Source organism: Lissotriton helveticus, chromosome 3_1 (genome assembly GCF_964261635.1).
Source record: "Lissotriton helveticus chromosome 3_1, aLisHel1.1, whole genome shotgun sequence".
Classification (NCBI taxonomy): Eukaryota; Metazoa; Chordata; class Amphibia; order Caudata; family Salamandridae; genus Lissotriton; species Lissotriton helveticus.
Window position 1 is genome coordinate 277,770,334 of NC_136061.1, and position 23,340 is coordinate 277,793,673.

The following is a 23,340-nucleotide window of genomic DNA, read 5'->3' on the forward strand; positions in this document are numbered from 1 at the left end:
TCAGATTTAGGCTAGGCAATCTTAGCCTTATATCTTTCAGGGGTCAGTAAACGGAGTACCATTAAACTGAATATCAACATCTGGTGCTTTAAAGGGCCATGTATATAACAGAAGTGCAGTATTTAGCGTTGGGTATTATAATAGGAGAGTACTGGAGAAAATGCCTGTCATTTAGTAGTTTTCCAGGCAGGTAAACCGATTTCAGATTTTGCTCTACATGCTGTCCATAAACACCACTCTGGAGTTTGTTTCGTTTTTTACCTAACTCATCCCAAGACAAATTCTAAAAATTGTGCTCGCTCTCGAAGTACCCATAGATTCTTGTATATTAACATGCAGTAATGTTACAAAAACTGTCAATCATCCTAGAATGACACATTTTCAAACTATGTTGGGTATTGTTGAGTTGCTTTCCATGTTGCAGCTGAGCACATGTTATCCCAATGGCAATTGGATAGTCTGTTCTTCCTATTTCTGCTGTGATCTTGACATTTATTTCTCATTCAGCATTATATAATAGCTATCTGTGCACTTCCGCTCATAATTTTTGCACTTTATCACTTTACTACTGCTCATGATATTGCTTCTTTCCAATCCAGTTTTCCATAGCATTACAAAATCAGTCTTACTCAGCCTATTGTTGCTTCAACTCTGTAGCAAACAGGCAGCAAGTTGCTCACATAGAATGCCCCACAGGTGATCTCCTTGCCTGCACTTACACAAAGGGTACACCTGCCGTGATAGGCACCTTAAGGGATTGCAAAAAGAATCCAGATAAGGAGAGCACTGACCTCGCTGCCAGATATCAAGACCATGGCGCCTCCTCCTGAGCAGTCACTAAAAAAGTCATACAGAAGCATACAAATTTTTTAGGGAAATTCAACAAGGGTGCAGCGCCACCCAAAGTTAAACCAAAAAGATGACAAGTGATAGTCCCATGCAGGTTGGGCCTGCATACATGGAGGTTGCTAGAGGTGCATATCCAGGGACTGTTTTCAGATAGACGCACATCTACATATCTGTGTGGTGCACAGACTTCTCACCTTCAGCCTGGTCTTTTTAGGTCGAGGACTGCGTCGCACTGCGTAAGCAGTGGGCGGAGTCCGAGATTTTATGATTTGGCAGTATGGGGGCTTGAACCCGACCCTCTTTTCCATTGGCTGGCTTCCTAAACGGAGGCCAGCCATTGGAGGAGAGGGGAATCACTCTGTCCAAGCCCTGTCTTTTTGCGATTCGGGGGCGTTTTTTTGCAGTTTTTAAGCCGTGATGTCATCCGTCACTCAACTGCTAAAACACGCCCCCGAATCGCGAAAATGTCGGAGCTTTGCGGCAGCCATTTCAGGCCGACCGCCGCCGGAAGAAGTCGTCCTCAGGTGAGTGCTTGTTCTGTCCGTCACTGCTCCATGATGCCTCGTTCTCCCTCTTACTCTCTCTCCCTTACTTGTGTTCTGCAGCCTCTCTTTTGATCTGTGCACTTTCCCTCAACCTTGCTCTAAAGTTCACTCTCTCGCCCTCTAGATTCTTTGACTTTTTCCCTCGCTGTCTTTCTCACGGACATATTACATCTCTCTGCCCCGTCACTCCGCTTGTTTGCCCTTTTCTCATTTCTCTGCCTCTCTTTCTCAGTGTCTGTTTCTCACCTCAGTGTCCATTTCGATGTCTGCGTGTGCTGCGGTGCACCTAGTCGGTCCTTTATGGCCAGTAGTATTGTTCCGCATGTTATATTCACTTTATTTTCCTGTCTATCTTCCTCTCTTTTAATATCTCTCTTTTGGTGTTTATTTTGGCCTCCCTCTCTTTTTCCCTCGCCCCCTTAGTTTTTTTCTCTCAATATTTTATTCCGTTTCTCCCTCTCCACGTCACACGCTCTCTCTTCCTAAATCCCTCTCTTTGCCCCAGTTAATCTGATACGTGTCTCCTCTCCCCGCTGTGCAATGACGTTGTGTGTGTGTGTGATTGATGCTCGTCTGTTTCTACCCTGATTGACCGCTGAGTGTCGCTATTGCAATACTGTTAGCATCCTCCTAGACTTTCGCTAATTGCTGACTTTGGGCAATGTGTGCGTGGACCCATTTGCCCTCACTGACGACACTGGGAAATGACAACGGCGGTCACTGCTATCACTGGTGTGGAAGCTCCCGCCAGGACCCATGTCAAATACCAAACTATGACAGGCCACTACGACAAAGATGAACTAAAAAGCTTTCTGCACAGCGCTTTGTGACAATAGGCAGCGGAGCTTTGGGAGAATGTGGTAAAGTTACGCAGAGTCAGAAATACAGAGAATCCCACGCAGATGATAACATCAGTGGCGGATGCTCACACAAAACATATTTGTGCAGCAAACAAATAAAGTGAGCACAACGTCAAATGGGATGATTACTCCAAGATTCTCCTGTAGGTGTTGCTGATATTCGTCGAGTTCCTGGGGCCAGCTGCCTGTGGACAGGTAGGGATTCTATTGACTGTAGTTAGGGTCTCCGCATGCTTATTTTGCTGGCGAGATGGGAGGGAAAGAAGTGGGGATGTGAACGGCCAATGGTGTATTGTATAACCTTACCAGGCATTCCCTCTTGTCTTGCAGCTTTCCCTCATCGCCTGCCCTCACAGGGAGTCCGGTCCTTGTGCATGGGCGTGTCTCCTACGGAGACGTGCAGTGAGAGTACAGGCAGAGTGCTCTGTCCCTCCAAACAGGAGAAACAAATAAGGCTTGGGTCTTTACACTATCTGGCCTAGACCACTCTAACTGAGACAACAAAGAAGCAATTGACCAGATAGGTTATTTTTACAACAAAGTCTGGTACCACTTACCAAATTAATCTAAGTGGACACACTTGTGGTTTAGTATTTTTACTTATTTTTCAGTTTTTAGCAATTCATTTCATAAATGGCTGAAGAAGGGTACAATTAAGTGACAACAAAAATGCACATAAAATATATGCTCATTAAACACAAACTGTACAATCACCATAAGTGAGACATATTTACAAATATACATTAATACAAACCAAACAGTATAAAACGAGAAATGCCTATCCTCATTAAATGTTCAAGGCACCAGTCCTAGTATCTAACCTACAAGCCAGCAGGAAGCTTTTTCGATGTAGTTATTAACCCGCTAGCTTGCCTATACTGGAATGCACAACTTTCTAGGGTCAAAAAATCAGGTTAAATTAATCTTGAATCACACTCCTGATATGCCCTTTGTGTAAATTCTTCCAGTATCGTGCCAACGCGTTTCGGACCCACACGATAATCTGGGGTACTCCTCAGGTCCTGGACTGGAAACTTGTCCTGTACTGAACTGTGGCGTGTTTAGCACTGTGTTCCTTCTTATCAGAGAAACTGCGATTCTGTAGGCGGGATTTTCAGTGTTCACCCTTTTATAATGTCTCCTCGCAGAGGTCGCTCGCGTTTCACTCGGCGGTGTCCCTCCAGCGTCTGCCGGTCAGATCTTCAATCTTCGCCTCTGTCTCACGATCAGCTTTGCAACTGACGTCAGACGCCAAATTGCAAAGCTGATCGTGAGACAGAGGCGAAGATTGAAGATCTGACCGGCAGACGCTGGAGGGACACCGCCGAGTGAAACGCGAGCGACCTCTGCGAGGAGACATTATAAAAGGGTGAACACTGAAAATCCCGCCTACAGAATCGCAGTTTCTCTGATAAGAAGGAACACAGTGCTAAACACGCCACAGTTCAGTACAGGACAAGTTTCCAGTCCAGGTCCTGAGGAGTACCCCAGATTATCGTGTGGGTCCGAAACGCGTTGGCACGATACTGGAAGAATTTACACAAAGGGCATATCAGGAGTGTGATTCAAGATTAATTTAACCTGATTTTTTGACCCTAGAAAGTTGTGCATTCCAGTATAGGCAAGCTAGCGGGTTAATAACTACATCGAAAAAGCTTCCTGCTGGCTTGTAGGTTAGATACTAGGACTGGTGCCTTGAACATTTAATGAGGATAGGCATTTCTCGTTTTATACTGTTTGGTTTGTATTAATGTATATTTGTAAATATGTCTCACTTATGGTGATTGTACAGTTTGTGGTTACTGAGCATATATTTTATGTGCATTTTTGTTGTCACTTAATTGTACCCTTCTTCAGCCATTTATGAAATGAATTGCTAAAAACTGTCCCTCCAAAGCCACACAGGATCCCCATTGCTATGGGTATGGGGTACAGATTATCCTCGACATATTCATACGGAGGTTTAACGGGCATTGGGTGCAGTAAAAAAAATTATAGTCACATATCTGGGACGAAGCGGCCGCCGGCAACAACACAGCGCGCATGCGCAGGGCTCTCAACTGCCTTTTCTTGATAAATTAGTGGCAGTTTGTAGGAGACCAGAGACATTAGCGAGCTAATGGCTGTGCGGCTCGGGATTAGATCTGTAACATAAAGCCCAAGCTAGCAACTCGCGAGAACTCGGTGGCACTAAAGCAGGCGGGCGTGGCCCACGGCAGATGTGACGGTTTGGGGTTAACAAGAGGTGATGGAGCTTCTCCGGCGGGTTCAACAACGAGGTTTAAATTGCCTGTCGAGAGATTTTGGGGCAGGTTTAACTGGTTGCACGTTTTATGGGATTCAAGAACGTGGGGACCATCGATCTGCATAATTCAGTACACAAATCACATAGACCGAACAGCTGAGAAGGCAGTATGAAATGAAACCCACCCCTGGTCTCCCTCTAGAGGTGGGTGAGTCAACAAATGTGCAGAAGGAACTAGAGCCAAGGATCTGGCTTTCTCTTAGAGCCGGTGCACAAGCCAAGCCCAGCACTCGGTGTTACCTACTGAGATTACTACAACAGGCGTTTCTACTGGCATCACGGTAGCCTGGGTGTCATCTGCACTTCTGCAAGCGATAGAAATGGGCCCGTATTAATATAAAGATAGAATTCCGGTCTGTTGGGCCTGTCACATCCCTGGACCTCAGTGTCACTGCACCTGCTGCACCGAAGATAGCTGCGCCTCTGCTTACAGGTCCCTAAGTCCCCCATTGTGCCCGTTTGTCCTGTCTCCATCCTTCTTGCATCTTCTCCCCTTTTACACTCCCTCTACTTATCCCTTCTTCCCGCATGCTCTCTCTTGCCCTTCTTCTGTGTATCACACTACTATGTACCTGTTATGGAAGCGACATTGCGTATGTAAGCAAACTCTGGCAAAAAAAACATTTGCAATGCAATAGGTCTCGCATTTACGCAAGTTTGAGCTAATAACAGTGCAAATAATGCCTTTTATTAGTGTTTTTGTTTTTAAAACAAATAAAACGCAGTGTCATTTACAATTCCAATAGCTTAAACTTGCGTAAATGCGAGACCTATTGCATTGCAAATGCTTGTGTTTGAACATGCTTCAAAAAATACAGGTGCTACTGCAGTATGCTATCTTGTCAACATAGATCAGATGTAGATTTTATTTCTCAATGAATTTGTAGTTATTAAGCAGTTTCAAGTTTTGAAAGGTCAACTGGAAGCATATAGCGGAATAAATATAAATGTTATTGGAACGATGACAGTTTTACATACACATGGTGCTGTTGAAGCCCGTGAACCCACTTGCCTTCTGCCCCCCTGATTGTGCCGTTTTCATTGCCTTCTGCCCCCTGCTTGTGCGCTTTTCTTGCCGTCTGCCCCCTGATTGTGCCGTTTTTCTTGCCTCTGCCCCCCTGATTGTGCCGTTTTTCTTGCCTCTGCCCCCCTGATTGTGCAGTTTTTCTTGCCTCTGTTACCCTGATTGTGCCGTTTTTCTAGCCTCTGTTCCCCTGATTGTGCTGTTTTTCTTGCCTTCTGCCCCCTAATTGTGCCGTTTTTCATGCCTTCTGACCCCTGATTGTGCCATTTTTCTTGCCTCTGCACCCCTGATCGTGCCGTATTTCTTGCCTCTGCACCCCTGATTGTGCCACTTTTCTTGCCTTGTGGGTGTGGGGCTCTGTGTGTGTGTGTGGGGCTCTGTGTGTGTGTGGGGCTCTGTGTGCGTGGGGGGCTCTGTGTGTGTGTGTGTGGGGGACTCTGTGTGTGTGTGTGGGGCTCTGTGTGTGTGTGGGGCTCTGTGTGTGTGTGCGGGGCTCTGTGTGTGTGTGCGGGGCTCTGTGTGTGTGTGCGGGGCTCTGTGTGTGTGTGCGGGGCTCTGTGTGTGTGTGCGGGGCTCTGTGTGTGTGTGCGGGGCTCTGTGTGTGTGTGTGTGCGGGGCTCTGTGTGTGTGTGTGCGGGGCTCTGTGTGTGTGTGTGCGGGGCTCTGTGTGTGTGTGAGGGGCTCTGTGTGTGTGTGTGCGGGGCTCTGTGTGTGTGTGTGTGTGGGGCTCTGTGTGTGTGTGTGTGGGGGGGGCTCTGTGTGTGTGTGTGGGGTGGGCTCTGTGTGCGTGGGGGGCTCTGTGTGTGTGTGGGGGGCTCTGTGTGTGTGTGTGTGGGGGGCTCTGTGTGTGTGTGGGGGGCTCTGTGTGTGTGTGTGTGGGGGACTGTGTGTGTGTGTGGGGCTCTGTGTGTGTGCGGGGCTCTGTGTGTGTGTGCGGGGCTCTGTGTGTGTGTGTGTGCGGGGCTCTGTGTGTGTGTGGGGGGCTCTGTGTGTGTGTGCGGGGCTCTGTGTGTGTGAGTGCGGGGCTCTGTGTGTGTGAGTGCGGGGCTCTGTGTGTGTGTGTGAGGGGCTCTGTGTGTGTGTGCGGGGCTCTGTGTGTGTGTGTGTGCGGGGCTCTGTGTGTGTGTGTGTGTGGGGGGCTCTGTGTGTGTGTGTGGGGGGGCTCTGTGTGTGTGTGTGGGGGGGCTCTGTGTGTGGGGGGGCTCTGTGTGTGGGGGGGCTCTGTGTGTGTGGGGGGGCTCTGTGTGTGTGGGGGGGCTCTGTGTGTGTGGGGGGGCTCTGTGTGTGTGGGGGGCTCTGTGTGTGTGGGGGGCTCTGTGTGTGTGGGGGGGGCTCTGTGTGTGTGTGGGGCTCTGTGTGTGTGGGGGGCTCTGTGTGTGTGGGGGGCTCTGTGTGTGTGTGGGGCATAATAAATAAAAATAATGTCATGAGCAATGCCAATAGCTCTAACTTTAACAATGCCAAGACCATTGCATTGTTAATGCTTGTTTTACTGGCTCATCTGCAAGAGTGTTCATTTTATTTAGAAGCACAATATGCACAGAAATTGGGGAACGAACAAATGCCAACACAGAAGGTGCCAGTCCTGCGCAGATCACTTAAAAAAAGAAACATAAAAACAGTATTTTTAAAAAGGGGAATGAAGCAGAGAATTCACCAACGCACCATGAAATGTACCATAGTAAATTCCCAGCACTCAACTAGCTAGAATCTCTGTAACAGTGGGACATACAGGTTGCTCTCCCATCATATAAGAGAAAAGGTGTTGTTGCATCTACCCACAGACTGTTTGTTTTCCTTGACTCAGTGTGCTTGTTTACCTTTAGCATCTTACATGAAGTGAAAAAGCCTATTCAAGCACGCACAAGCTCTGACCATGCTGTATCTGGTAAGAATAATCAGCTCTCAAACCCAAGGACTACTCATCTACCAGGAGAACGGAACACTTATTACTTCAGTACACTGCTTACTTCGATCAATCGGAACTTGTTATCCAGTATCATTGTTTCTTTATGAGTAACTAGCTCCATGTGCCTGCAATTCTTAACCCTACCATTTCTAGCTATCCAAAAACATGATTTTTTTATTATTTTTTTATTTAAAAGAGTTTTATATAGCGCTGGCTAGACCCGAAGGTATCAGAGCGCTTTACATGAGAATCAACAATGTAATAGAACAAGTTCAACAAATTACACAATACATCAAAAAATAAGCAATACGATTAGGAGGGGAGAGAAAGGTGAGAGAGAAGTAGTGGAGGAGGCAGGGAAGGTGAGAAAGGGAGGATAAGGGAAGAGACAATAAGGAGAGACGAAAAGAAGTCTGTCCAAAGACCGAATGGGTAGGTGACGACCAAGGAGGGAATCCACGGCCCATCTCCTCTATAGCTAAACCAGGTAGCTCCATCGGGCGTCAGACAAAATAGTTCAGTCTCAATACATTGAGAGAGGAGAGAAGGAGAGACATAAAATAGAGGGAGGATGCAGGAGGAGAGGACAGGAGAGACGAAAGGAAGTGGAACAATGTGGTTCAACAATATAACAGAAAAAGATCAACAATTACACATTACATCAAACAATCAGCAATACATTAGGAGAGGAGAGAAAGGAGAGAGAAAAGTAGTGGGGGGTAGGCGAGGTGAGAAAGTGAGGATAAGGGAAGAGACAATAAGGAGAGACGAAAAGAAGTCTGTCTAAAGACCAACTGGGTAGGTGACGACCAAGGAGGGAATCCACGGCCCATCTCCCCTATAGCTGAACCAGGTAGCTCCATCGGGCATCAGACAAAATAGTTCAGTCTCAATACATTGAGAGAGGAGAGAAGGAGAGACAAAACTAGAGGGAGGATGCAGGAGGAGACAACAGGAGAGACGAAGGGAAGTGCAACAATGTGGTTCAACAATATAACAGAAAAAGATCGACAATTAGTCTCCCTGACATTGAGAACATTAAACTGCTACCAGTGCTTCTAGCGAAAGACACAAGTGTAAGCCAGAAATGATAATGGTATCAATCATGCTAGTTGATAGCCGCTGCTCCTGCCTCCAGTTGCTGCGAGTAGTCGAGGAAGGAGGGTGCTTACTCGATAATGGTGTGCAAAGAATTCCCAACTCAATGGACAAAGATATGGGAAGACCCAAGAAGCAGCAAGAAACTATTCCTTTTTAGGTTTCGCCTTTAAAGTGCTTGCAAAATCTCTTGTATTAAAAATAGAAAATCTTAACTGGGGATAACAACCCACCCAAAACGTATCTGAATTAACCATTCATCGATTCCAACGTCACTCTAATTTACGTGCTTCAGATTGGCCAGCACATTGTCTGCTTTCATTTCCTGCTCTGCTTTTCTGTCCATGCCGTGGCGTGGAGCTTAAGTCAAGTACAGCTTCCAGTCACTGACCACTGGTCAGAGTCCTTCCCCTGGCTACTCGCTTTGAAGGTACTTTTTTATTTAATTTCCGAACAAGCACTTCATACAAGTGCATCTGCAAGCCGTCTTCCCCCACTCTCTTTACCAACACACAGAGCTTTCGATATGCACATTAAGATTTATATAATCCCTGGCTCCAAGGCTTTCTGTAATAATAAAGTAAGGCTGCTGATGTTGCTGCTGGGTGGGATCTGGCCAAGCACTGCACTGTCTGGACAGAGATACCTAGCCTAAAACACCGGCACGCTTACAAGGACGACCATCTACAGGTTTTGCGAGGACAAAGAACTTGTTGCAAAGCACTTCAGACTTACATAATGTGCAGTAAATGCTATAACAATAGATTACAGTACCCTTCGGATTCGGTGTAAGATTTGGCAGAAACTATTTTTGTATGATAGTGCCTAAACTCTTTTTAACTGCTTGCACGGTCGGCTTGCATCCTGATTTACCATGTGCCTTAAAATCTGTGTTACTTTTATATACACCACCAAAAAAATCACTCTCTTCTTCCTGATCAGCCAGAGACCCGCCTGTTGAGAAAAGGTTGATTCAGTTGTAGTTTCAGGTTCTAAGTCTTTGCTTAATTAGACAAGCATTGGCAAAGCCAATAGATTTCACCTCTGCACAATATTTTGTTTTTGTCAATGTTTTTTAGGTTTCACCTGCACAGCGCTGAGGCAAAGCCTATTGGCTTTGCCAATGCTTGGTATGAATGCAGATATGTTAGGCCGGTACCATAAAGCAAATCCTGTAGGCCTCTAAAGTGGTGACTTGAAGAATGAAGACAGGAACTTCGGAGGGCTAACAGGAAGTTGCCAACTTAACACCAAGCTACAGAGCTACAAGCAAAAGTTAGCCGTGATGAAAATAGGGGTGATACATTTCACATTGCTTTAGTCAAGCAGAGCCAGACAAAGGACTATTTAACAGGTAAAACAACCTACAATGATTTGTCTCGAGAACTTCTACAGCCAACTTGGAGAAAAGTGACAAGATTTCTGAAATTTCATTTACAACTGTAAGTCTAGCCATTTAAGTATGTGACATAACACCAATACCTACATAGACCTTATTTTTTACAACAAATGTGAAATCAAAAGGAAGCCTGTTGAAGGAGGCAATAATTCTGAAGGCAGCAGATGAAAGAATATATGGAAAGGTGAATGATTCTTTAAAAACATATTCTGTTTTTCCTTGTATAAGGCAACAGGCCTGTAAACTAACAGATCCAACAAAACAGAGTGGTTCAAAATGAGAGGAATGGTTGCCAGCAAACTAAAGGGTGGCAAGACACTGGATGAACAAAATGCATAGTTGCTTAATTTAATGGAAGAAAAAGAAGATTTACACTGGTGACAAGGCATTACTATACCCTTGGAATAGATAAGCGGCTAGAGGAATGGCGTTAAAAAAAATCTTACGTTCAATTAGCTCAAATACCCCCAATGGTTAGCAGGACAACACGAAAGGATAATTTTCTAGGTGTCAATTATGAAACCAAACAGGCGTTTTATAGCCAAACCCTGACACTTGGTCTAATTCATGATGACATAACACACAATGAAACACATATAGTAAATTGCTCCCACCCCAGAGCCACCCTAGAGATATCTGGGAACCCAATCAGAATTACTTAGAGGGTATAGAGAATCCGAGCGGGGCGCTGCTGTCGGCATGATGGATACGTGATGAATATGATGTGACCTATTCCTGTGATGCCCAGATGAGTGCGAAATTTAGCAACCGTGAGTGAATGCTCTGAGATTATGATTTCTTTCTTGTCAAATTTTTATAAACGCCGGAGTTTGTTGGGTGCCTGAGCTGTTTGATGATCGAAGCCACTGTCTTGTGTATTTGTACTTCAGACGGACTTGTATCGAATCTTGATGGCCCAGTCACCGTAACTGACAATGTGATGTCTTTGTGTCTCCCCCTAACTTGTACATCTATGTCTGCAGTCATGTATAAATTTCTATGCCCACTCAACTTGTAGGACTACAAAAACGTGATACATAAAAGAATTAAAAAAATAATTCATGATGACAGAATACAATGCAAAAACTAAGTATTTAGTTGTGTTTTGTCCAGCAAATAATCTTAATGTAAAAGGGTGCCAAGTGTCCAGGTGAGGTTCAGAATAAGTTTACCAAATCTCTTCCTAGATAAGAGGGAACTATAATTTTGTGTGCCCTATTTTATCACCCCAACTTCAGTCATGCATTTCTAACTGTCTCACTGTCATCCAACACTGGATGGCTCTGCGAGCATTCATATGAATGAATGTATGTGTGTGTGTGTGTATAGCACAAATCTAGACAAAAGACAGCAGAGTACTGTACAGGGTCAAAGGCAAGCGTACTGTCAATGAGTGATAGGAGAGGCAGCTGGGTTCTGGGAGTAGAAGTGTACTATTCCTGCACATCATAATTATACCTCCTTCCTAGATCCGATAGGTTTACTTTTAACAATGAGGGTGCTGTCAAGAGTATTATTAAGTGCTAGCTGCTCATTTGTAATTATTTATTTTGCATGTGGGAGGAAGATTTGTTGGCGATCACGTGCAGAGACAAATATTAAAGTTCTCCAACTGGTTACGAAACAAACAAAAGCACCACACAATAACTAATGCTACACTTTCTGATCAGTATTTTCCAATAAGTGACCAGCTAACATCACAATGTGTTTAGCTAGACCACAGTTAGGGTATACTCTCTACATTACACAGCTAGTGGCTTGAAGTCAAAATGTATGTAGGACAAGTGGAAATTTCAACTACAGACTAACAGACACAAGTAAATGCTTAGTTAAAGTCCTTAAACAGTTCAACCAACGAAACACTGTCCAAAACACAGTAACAACCGGTTTGTTCGAAACATAAGGCATAACATGGAAACACATAGTATACCTGAACAACGTTTACTGTTTCACTGCTAAAATTGATACATCCACGTCCCACTGAAAATGTGAAATCAGTAAAACCACTGACGTACATAAAAGGTCCAAAGAGATAAAAGAAACAGTCTTTACCAATGAATCCATTGCTGTGTAACTGAAACTATTTCATTGTATTGAGCATGTTTCCTGCACAAAGAAATGAGTGACAAGACCAACCAGTAAGCAGCAGTATTCATACCAGCCACCAATGACCCTCCAATTTGTGAGGATCATGAATTAATATCACACAAGTATTTGTACTGAAGTATACAAAAAGTGATGGATGTAATGCCTACATTTATTTCAGTTGCTGGTATTTTGCACACCATGCCATCGCAGTGTTGATGCAGCCATATACAAATCAGTCTTGACCCTGCTCCAATTGAACAGTCTAGCCCAAACTGCCAGGCCAGGTCCTACCTGAAACGGAAAACAAGCAACATAGGACTGGTGTTGAGCTTTTTAGAGCTCATCAGCCACGTATAGCTTGGTTCCACTACTAGCTCCATATGGCTGGGTCCAAGCTGATGTGGCATGATATGCAAAATAACAAAAGATTGGGATGCAGTCCCGGGCAATTATACGCACTTGAGATTAAACCAAGCATTTCATCCAAGCTTTTTTTTGTATACAGGAGTATTCGTAAGCATAAAATATATAAGAATACGAAGAAATGAACAGTGCATTTTTGCCCATCTGTTTGGTGTTTGTTTCTATGCAAGTTAAAGATTCTGGTGAACAAAATGTTTTTCCTCAACAGACGACAGTGGCTTAGATCTCAAGCAGCGTAGCAGAGGATTCCAAGGATATGGTCACTGAAATGCCTTTCTCCCCCAGTTGCGCATCTTGGCTTGGGAACTGTGAGTCACAGGGTGTTGTAACTCGAGGAGTCTACCAAGGAAGACTTTTAGTTCTATTCACCTCCCCAAATCATGTCAGAGTAGCCCAATGTTTCCTTATCAATTAGGCCCCTGCCTTTATATAGTCTAGTCAGACAGCCTCTTCAAGATTCAGAAACCCTACATCTGCACAACAGCTACTAGTCGGCCATGCTCCTAAGAGCCAGAGGCTTATAGGCCCGATCAGCTAGGTCCTGAAGGGCATACATGCCATTAGAACAGGTTCAGACGGGAGGCTCCCGATTTTGGTAGCCAAAAATTGCTTTATTTTGTCGTGTCCACCAAACATTGCCTCAGCTTAACTTTAAGCCAATGAGTGTAACTCAGCCCCACCTCAGTGCTCCTATCAGTAACCACTCACCAGGCTCATGCACGTGAGCCCCTTCCTGTAAATCACCCCTCCCTCTGGCTCATACCGATCATAAACCACTCAATTTGCCGGTCACTCATTACAAAGACTGTCAACCAACTAGCTGTTGTGGCTAAGTCACGACTCGCTGTCAATTTCACATCAGTGCTAGTCAGTCACTCTAATATTGCCTGTCAGTGTGCCTCATCAAACGTTTGTCAGACAGTGAGAAGCTGTCAGTTTGTCCACGAGTCCTGTCAGGTGTCAACTGTCAATCATTCACCGAGATTTACGTACCCGCCCCAAAGGCCGGTCACTCAATCCCCTAACGAAGGTGTCAGTCAGCCCTCCTCCTCGCACTGACCACTCTGCACCCACATAAACAAGCTGTCAGTACAAGCCACCGCCCTTACCTTGTAGTACACGTCGAACTGTATGTTCTCAGGCAGGGAGCGGATCTCGCGGCGGGACCGGCTATAACTATCCACCACCGCTGAGATGGCAGTGTTATACAAAGTTTCGGGGACCCACTCCAGCTCCAGTGCCGCCATCTTCAGCAGGTATGGGGAGCCCCAAACCTACAGATTCGCACCGGTCCCCCCTCCAGAAGGCGCACCTTCGGTATCAAACCCTACTGAAATAATGACGTTGTGCCTTGGGTCCTCCTCTTTTTACTTTCCCCCGAAGTTGTCGATTCCCAGGCCCCCCCTTAATGGACCTTCAGGGGGGCGAGGGCTATGACACCCCTTTATTTTCCCGTTTTTTTTCTTTTCCTACCCTAGATCTGCGTGTCTCGCAGGGGTGACGTCATGGCGCAAGGGGTGCCTACCGACAGTCTAAGATCGAAAAATAGTAGACGGACAAGAGAGGTTAAACTCACTATAGAAAAGCGGAGGCCATTTCAAAAGAGTACCATTTACCATAGGTTTTGTATCCAACATTTGTTATTGTTTATCCTGTGTAGGTTTGGGGTGCCAAGTGCACCAAACGTTGTTTTTAAAGAAACACTCACATTAGTATAAGAGTAGCACTGTATGTGACATTTATACATATCTACAATCAGACTCCTTTGATATTTATTTCGGTTTCATTGTACTTTTATCAATACAACATTGACTTTTTAAAATTTGTCTCACACAATGAGTTAGTTAATGAATCTAAAAGTACATTTAAGTCTCGATACAGTAAGAAATAATTTTTCACTGTCTCGATTGATTTAAAACACTTTTCACTACACTACATTGTGTTGTTGGAGTTTCTGTTTTTTCTTCATTTGCAATTACTTAGTACTCTTTCAAAACAGCTCGCACTTCGCAAAAGATCAAAAGGGCTCTTGGTGATTAGTGTTCCCTGTCAACCAACATTCCGGTTTAACCTGCGGCAAAACGCGCCATCTTGGACAGGACGAACGAAATGAAACGTCAGAAGAAGTACTATGTCTTTGATTGAAGCACATCATGACTGTCAGAATTGGGGTGGCCAGTTTTGCATTCATCATCGACTCGCAGCACACTGCACGCCCTGACACACCGGAGGGAGGAGGAGGGTCGTGGAGCCATCAGGGAAAGCATTTATTGAGGCAGGGCCACCATGAGCACTTCTGTATTTTCTTTCCATGACACCCTCCTCTAAATCATGTTGATAGTCTCTTTATTATGCATATGACGAATTATTGGCAGAGGTTGGCTCCATGATTTTTTGGGGGGGCGCAGAGTGGTGGCGTGAAAATAGTATGGGTGGTTTAAGAGATGCTTGAATTCTGTCAATTTCTACAGACGAAAAATAGGGTGATAATTACATAGCGATGCTAACACCCATGGCGAGTCTTGGATGCTAATGCCCATGGCAGAAGTTTAGGAATACTGGTACATTTTAAGTCAAAGTATCCTATTCCTTTTGAGATATTGAATTTTAAAAGAATAAATGCAGTAAAATGCTTAGAAGCAAGTATTGCCAAAAGGTTACTTTAGGTCGTGCTAGCCTGGGGCAAAGTCATAGTTTGGGTCAACTCCGTGGAAGCGCAGGTCAGCTACAGGACCAACACAGGCCCCGGTAAACAAAGTACCTTTCCTAGTTGCAAGCAACGAGATGCTTTGATCTTCTTCAAGCAGTGAAGGTAAATCGTCAGATCTGAAGACGGGTGCAGGAATCATGAGGCTGCCCAAGCAGCAGTCCTTCTGACAGAGGTTCAATTCAAATCCAAAAGTATCTGATTTTAGAGGATCAGAGACCCAGTACTTATACCCAAAACTGCCTTTGATGTTGGGCAGACTTCAAAGCAGCACTCTGTAGAGCACAGGTCCTCCTTTCAGCCCAGTCCAGTCTGCCAGGCTAGCTATGGGAGGTGGCGGGGTCTAAATCAGCCCTTTGTGTGGGGACAAGACACTACATATTTAATTGAAGTCTTAGCCCCGCCATTCCATCCTTCTCCGGCAAGGCCATCAGTATGTAGATGGGTACTCCGACACAACTCTCCTTCCTGTGTTGAGGCTGTCTAGAGGGAATGCACAAAGTGTAGCTGTCACCCACCCAGACGTGCATCGGAGACAGGCCGTCAGGCACGCAGAGCAGTAAGTGCCGAGAAATGTTTACTTTCTAAAAGTAGCATTTCTAAAATAGAAATGTTAAATCGAACTTCACCAGTAAGTAGAATTTATCAATACCATTCCAAATACATGAAACATGAAAAAGCTACTCCTCTCTGATCAGGAATTACAGCTTAAAAGTGTATTAAGGAATTCCCAATGCTAACCTACGAGATGAGTAGGTTTCACAGTAGTGAAAAACAAAACAGACTGTTTGTTACCACCAGGACATGCAAAACATAAAAGTACATGTCCTACCATTTACTTATATAACACGTTGCCCATAGGGCGACCTACTGCCTACCTTAGGGGTGATTTATATGGCAGTAGTTAGTGGGTAGTTTTAAATGCCAAGTCGAAATGACAGTAAAGTGTTCACACAGGCACTGTAGTAGCCGGCCTGAGACAGATTTGAAAGGCTACTTCTGTGGGTAGCACAATCCGTGCTGCAGCCCACTAGTAGCATTTAACTTACAGGCCCTGGCTATATGTTATACTACCCTACAAGGGGCTTATAAGTAAATTAGATAGGTCAATCAGGTATACACCCATTACACACGTTTGGACGAGAAGCACATGTACTTTAACACTGATTAGCCGTGGTAAAGTACTCAGAGTCCTAAGGCCAACGTAAAGATTCAGCAAAACGTGGAGGCAAAAAGCCAATAGATTGGGGGAAGACCACCCTAAGACTCGGGGGATGGAACGGCTGACGTGAACCCACGCACGTCGCCGCTGTGCTTCCTGTTTCCCTGTGGCCACGCCCATACGTGCAACGCTGGACCCTCGCTAGGTGCCGGAGCCAGGAGTCGGAGCTTCGATGCAAACCCGCGGCTGAATTCGGAAGGGTTTTAAACGAAGTTCACCTGCTGCTTACTGGGGGTTTGACGCCTGCTTGATCCCACTCGGCTCCGCTGATGTGATTCTAGGACCAGCAGCTGCGGCAGCAACGAACTGTTGGGACGTCGGGACGTTGGTTTCCGTGAGGTAAGGCGCGCTGGGCTGGGCTGGACTGGGCTCTACCCAGCTCGGGCTTGCGCCACTTCCTCCCTCTACGTCTGTTCGCCTGCCGCTACTACGCCGAGGTCTGTGCCTCGCAGATGGTTGCTGGCTCTGCTTGCATTGTTTAAAAAAATGGGTTTTTTTAAACAGAGCCGAGCAGGATAAATGAACTTAACTCTGACTCTCTGACTCTCTCAGACACAGAACTCGCTATCCCTCGCGCGTAAGAAAACGGACGTCGGGACGTTGGTTTCAGCGACGTAAGGCGCGCTGGGCTGAGCTCTACCCAGCTCGCGCTCGCGCCACTTCCTCCCTCTACGTCTGTTCGCCTGCCGCTACTACGCCGAGGTCTGTCCCTCGCAGATGGTTGCTGGCCCCGCTTGCATTGTTTAAAAAAAAAAAAGAGCCGAGCGGGACAAATGAACTTAACTCTGACTCCCTGACTCTCTCAGACACAGAACTTAGAGAACTCGCTATCCCTCGCGCTTGAGAAACCGGGCTTTGGCGAAACAGGGTCCGAGGAGAGGCTGAAGAGAGGCTGAGCCAAGCAAGATCATTGGCAGAGCCAAAGTGAGATCATTTGGTAGATCTCTCTGGTTGCACCTCCACAAACTCTTTCTCTCGGTCAATGAACGTGGAGTTCCTTTGGAGTAACTGTGGAAAAAAAACAGTGAGCAGTTCAGAGTACTTAATAAAATCGGCAGCTCACGTTTTGATACGCACAGATGGCGGCAAGAGCAAGGGGCAAGCAGACCAAGCCAGAGCTGGGGAGGGAGTTGTTAAAACTGCCAATTCCGATTAGATCCCCACCAGCTGCCAAAGGAGAGAAAAAAAATAGAATGAAAAATCAACAAAAGGAAGCCCTTAAACAGAAAACAATGGAATCTGCTGAGCCATATAGAAAAAATAAATATAATGTTCTAAGAAAACAGGTCAAAGAAGACAATGATGATAATGAAGAAAACGATCAGGAGGAGGGCGAAGAAGATGAAGATGTAGAGAGCTTGACTCTATCTGAACTATCAGCGGTATTGAGCCTGCTTGCTGTTGGCGACAAAGGTGAGGAGGATGGGAAGGACAAGGGAGCAAGGGCAGACCAGGGGGATAAAGTTATGAACAAAATGGTCAAGGCTGCTAACATGCCTCCTATTATACGCCCTGAGAGTCAATCTACCCCCAAGCAATATCCTTTTTTTTCTAAACCCCTTCTCCAGCAGGGGCAACTCTCGAGCACTCCTACACGGGAGTAGATGAAACAAGGGAGTGCAAGCGGCGCTTCGGAGCATGATGTCTCCATCGTTGGAGGAAAGACAATCAGCCCTACAACGCATAAGACACCGATGGTAATACCTGGAGAGGCGCCAGGTTTAGAAGACGCAGTATTATCCGCACCAACTGTATCAATTAGGGCCTCTCCCTGCACCGCCGCCCCTACCCAGATCTGTCCCCTCCCCTCCCACCCTCCGACACAGCCGATTACAAGCCCAAGCAACAAGCATATCACGAAAGCTCCAAGCCAAGACCTAAGTCTACAAGCCTCCCTGATCTCCCAGGAGGATGGCTTGCTTTCTCTCCCGAGCGCTACAAAAGCGAATACGATTGAAGATATACTAGCAACTATCCTTCAGGAATTAAGAGACTTTAAATTTTCCCAGGCTCAGGAAAATCTCACTCTTGCACAGTAGGCTTACGAAAATGGAGGAGTGCCTTGGTAACATCCTCCTGAGAGTTTCTGAAGCTGAAGTCCGGATATCATCCCTAGAGGACTCTCTGACAGCAATGCAGAAAGACCTTTTAGTGGTCAATAGAGAGAAAACTCAACTAGCAGAAAAGTTGCAGGACCTTGAGAATTATAATAGGAGGTCCAATCTACGACTAGTAGGCATACCAGAGGGGCTTGAAGACAAGGATGTAGTTAAATGGTCAGAGTCTCTACTGCAAAAAGCCATGCCTGAGCTTCAAGGTGACCTGACTATTACAAGGGCGCACAGAGTCCCTGCGCACAAGCCTAATAACTTGAAATACCCCCGCACAATTCTGCTCAATTTCTCAGACTTTAGGGTAAAAGCTACAATTTTAAACACGGCATTCTCTAAAAGAACTTTCAATGTGGAGGGGGTGAATAACTTCCGAATCTTTGCTGATATGTCGGCAGCATCTGCCCACAGACGCAGGGACTTTGTTAAACTTATTGACTCCTTTAAGAGCAAGGGCGCTCAAGCCATGATAGTGCATCAATCGAAACTCAAAGTCCTGGCCAAAGGGAATTTTTTTTCTTTTTTTATTTTTTCGATCTTGCATGAAGCCCAGACTTTCCTTGATGGCCTTGGGGTATAATTCGCTGCTGAATTCATTATCACTCAACGGCGGACCCATGGTGGAGACAGGAAGCACATAAGGATGCAACGAGATGGCATCCAAAAAGAAGAAATATCAGAGAAGGACGGAAGTGGGACACGGGGGGTCTCTGTCCACTCAGGGGGGGGGAGGGAGGGGGGGGAAAGGGCAGTGAAGCAAGGGGAAAAAAGAGAGTTCAAATCTGAAAAATTATTTGCTTTTTCACACTGACACAATTATGGTACGAGCAATGATATATTTAAGAGGCTTTTTTTTTTGCACAAAAGGGTAACCTAACTCTGTTACCTCGCACTCGCCACTTTAAAAAGCAACTAATAGGATTTGCATCCTGGCTTTGCTGGTATCTTACATTTGCACAGCTCTTTGGCGGTTTTGCACAGGGAGAGGCCAATAGCACCATGTATTACTGTTATCTTTTAACCGTGCTGAATTATCTGCTTAATCGCTTATCTACACGACCTCTATACTATTATATACTTGCTCTGCTTATTACTCGCATGGGATAAGATAAGATTATACAAGAGTGTTGCTTACTTGCGTATATTGCACAAGTGGGGGTGTTAAGACACGCAGCGGTGCAGCTTAGGTGAAAAGAGAGGAAGAACTACAACACCCAGGAGCACGCCCGCCAGAACTAACACTCCCAGAAGGCTGTGCGCGTCAACCGCGCTATGCGGGCGGGACCATTTAAACCACCCGGATGACAGCGGTCGGCGTCGGATATTCTGAACCATTGACGCAGGTTCGTGGAGCAAGCGAGGAAGAAGGTGAGCTCCGTCGTATCCGAGGCTTGGGAGCGTGAGCCGTTGATACTGTATGCTGTCAAGGCGCGGTCTTGTCCTGTGTTTGCGGTGCAAACAACCCGCAGCGTTACCTTGTGGACTTCGGTCCTTCCGTTCATTCTCAGTCCCCGCTCGAGGGTTATCGAGCGCAAGGACGCCGAACTTTGATAGACCGTTATTGCCAGTCCCCGCTCGAGGGTTATCGAGCGCATGGACGCTTAACTTTGATAGTACGTTATTGCCAGTCCCCGCTCGAGGGTTATCAAGCGCAAGGACGCCGAACTTTGATAGTACGTTATCGCCAGTCCGCGCTCGAGGGTTATCGAGCGCAAGTACGCTGAACTTTGATTGTGCGTTATTGCCAGTCCCCGCTCGAGGGTTATCGAGCGTGGAGAACAGACCCTTATTATTTTGCGTGGTACATAGCGTTTGCCCTCCGTTGGAAGCGTGTCAGGACGGTCACGCATGCGGAGGACGATACGGAAGGAGTAAGAGACCCAAAGGGTTCTTTCATTATCGAGTGGCATTGTCGGCCATTAATTATCCAAGCGTCCTCTGTTGGATGGTGCTAGGACGAGCATCATTGCAGAGGACGGTAAGATCAGTGACCGTGACAGTTCGATACCTCCGTTTGTGTACCAGTTTACCCTTCGAAGGGCGTCTCTTAATAAAGAGCTTTTTGGAATCCTCTAAAGAAGCCTGGTACGTCTTCTGTGTGGTTCACAGGGGGTGTGGTTTGGGTTGCTCGATCCCGAGGGAATCAGGATTACAGGGGGCATAGCCCTCCAAGCTCTGCTGCTATTGTACAATTTTGCTGCTTATTTGCATATTTCCACAGAGAAAGGCAGTCCTTCTATGATTATTTGTTGATATTATATATATATATATGCTGCGTATTATTATACTTCTATATACTTTTGCTGCTTTTTACTTATTCACAAAGGATAAGATAAGATTACACAAATGTGTTGTTTATTTGCGTATTTTGCACAAGGGGGGTACAACCCTTCAAGCTCTGCTGCTACTGTACAATCTTGCTGCTTATTTGCACATTTGCACAGAGAAATTCAGCTTCTCTATGATTGTTTGCTGCTATTATTTATATATGCTGCCCATTGCCCATTTGCACAAGCAGAGGTTTTTTAATACCCCTGGACACACCTATTTTTATTATCTGTATGATTGTTTGGCTGTTTTTACGGGCTTTCTAGCATCTTGAAGAACAAATAGCATGGTGAAGTTTATCTCTTTCAATGCAAATGGCTTGAATAATGCTCGCAAAAGGAATGCCATTGAGTGCTGGCTAAAAAACCTCATTCCAGATGTCATCTATTTGCAAGAAACCCACCATAGAGATCAGGCAGAGTCAGATAAACTCTTCAAAAGCTGGGCGGGCCATAAGATATCTTCAACTGCTGGGTCGGCTCAGAGAGGAGTTTGCATATTAATAGGAAGACATGTAGGTTTTTTTCTGGAAGGGACATTTATAGACCCCAGAGGTAGATGGGCAGTTGCACATGGTAAATTAAACAATGTTAATGTTATTCTTGCCACAATTTATGCACCAATCTTAGACGACCCTCTGCCAATCCTACAGTTAAAGCAGGCAATAACAGGGGTCCCTGGGCCAATAATATGGGGGGGGAGACTTTAATCTATTACAAAACCCTCTTTTGGACTCCTCCAAGAAAGATCGCCGGCAGAACAAACCCCAAGTTGTCTTGGCCGTCCAAAGTTGTAAAATAGACCTTGACGTTATTGACCATTGGCGTCTTCGAAATCCTATTAAGCGAGAATATTCATGCCACTCAGCAAAATACAACTCCGCATCAAGGCTAGATTTCTTTTTATCATCCCATGATCTAGAGCTATATAACTATGCCCATCTACCTAATGCTTTTTCAGATCACGTGGCACTTTGCATGGAGGTAAATCTGGGGGCTCATGAGGCAAGGCCACCAAGAAGATGGTTTTTCAACAAACTTAACCTCCTCGACCCGCAATGGTGCACAGATATTGAAGAAAAGATAGAGCAGCTTTTTGCACAAAATAGAGGTACAGCCCCATTAAATACAACCTGGGATGCATTTAAAGCCACTCTGCGGGGGCTAATTACATCTAAAGAAATACCTAAGCAGAAGGCAAGAAGGGAGGAGAAAACCAAACTTCAAACTGAACTCTCTCAGGCAACCCAAGAGCACTATAGGGTTAGATCTACGTTCTCTGGGCAAATGCTCTCCGAGGCAAACCGCAAGATGAAGGATTTTTATTACGACCTAGGCGAGACAAACAGTAATCTTTATGCCCAAAAGATATATGAGGAGAGCGAATATACAGGAAAGCTCCTGGCCTGGCAAACCAAAGAAAAGCAGGTCCGAAATAGGACAGACCAATTAACAGACCCCATCACTAAAGTACAAACTAAGACCACCACTTCCATCGGTGAGTTGTTTTTGAAACATTATGAGGGAGTATATCAAGCGATCGAGGGAGCTACACCCGACTCTATTATGGAATTCCTACAGCCACTTGCAATACCGAAACTAGACGAGGAGGGTAAGAAATACCTCATACAGGATTTCACATCACTAGAACTAGATGAAGTGATAGAGTCTATCCCCAATGGTAAGGCTAATGGTGATGATAGCCTTCCTATTGAATTTTTTTAAAAATTTGGAGGAGCACTGCGCAAAGAATTTTTGATACTAGTTAATTATCTACTTCAAGGAGGTCCCCCACCGGACTCTTTCCATTCAGCGGTGGTGGTTGGTATTTTAAAAAAAGGAAAGGATAAGGAAAATATAAATTCGTACCGACCGATAAGTCTCCTGAATACAGACAATAAAATTTTTACAAAATTTTTAGCAAACCGATTAAACAAAATAGTAGGATCACTGGTAGCCCATGATCAGTGTGGTTTTATTGCAGGCAGGCATCTCCATTCCAACACTACATTTTTATTGGAGGCACTAGATTATTTTAAAATCAACAAGGTGACGGCTCAAATTTGGTTTTTAGATGCGGAGAAAGCCTTCGATCTAGTGTCTTGGGACTGCCTTTTCGCAATTTTGCACAGTTTTAATTTCCCGATTGTTTTTATCTCTCTTTTACAACAACTTTATATGAATTCTAGGGCACAGATTATCATCAATAATACTAATATTGGGACCTGCCAGGTTACTAGAGGCACGCGACAAGGATGCCCCCTGTCGCCAATTCTATTTACATTATTTATTGAACCACTGGCGATTGCTATTAGGGATATGAATACCGAGACTGCCCCAGTAGCAGGAATGACAAATATAAAATTATATGCGGATGATATTGCCCTTTTCTTAGACTCTAACCCCTCAAGTCAACTGAAGATTTTAAAAATCTTCTCTGACTTTCAAAAACTAGGGGGTTATAAAATTAATG

The 23,340-nt window shown here is 45.2% G+C and overlaps 1 protein-coding gene across 1 annotated transcript in view; it reads right to left on the reverse strand.

Moving 5' to 3' along the window:
* The window catches only part of APPBP2 (amyloid beta precursor protein binding protein 2), a 422,870-nt gene extending 408,836 nt beyond the window's left edge, over window positions 1-14,034 (reverse strand). Inside the window, exon 1 of the mRNA XM_078679805.1 lies at window positions 13,610-14,034. Within this exon, the coding sequence (XP_078535931.1) occupies window positions 13,610-13,747 (138 nt within the window). The 5' untranslated portion in view covers window positions 13,748-14,034. The remainder of the gene's footprint in view (window positions 1-13,609) is intronic.
* Between the last annotated feature and the right edge of the window lie 9,306 nt (window positions 14,035-23,340).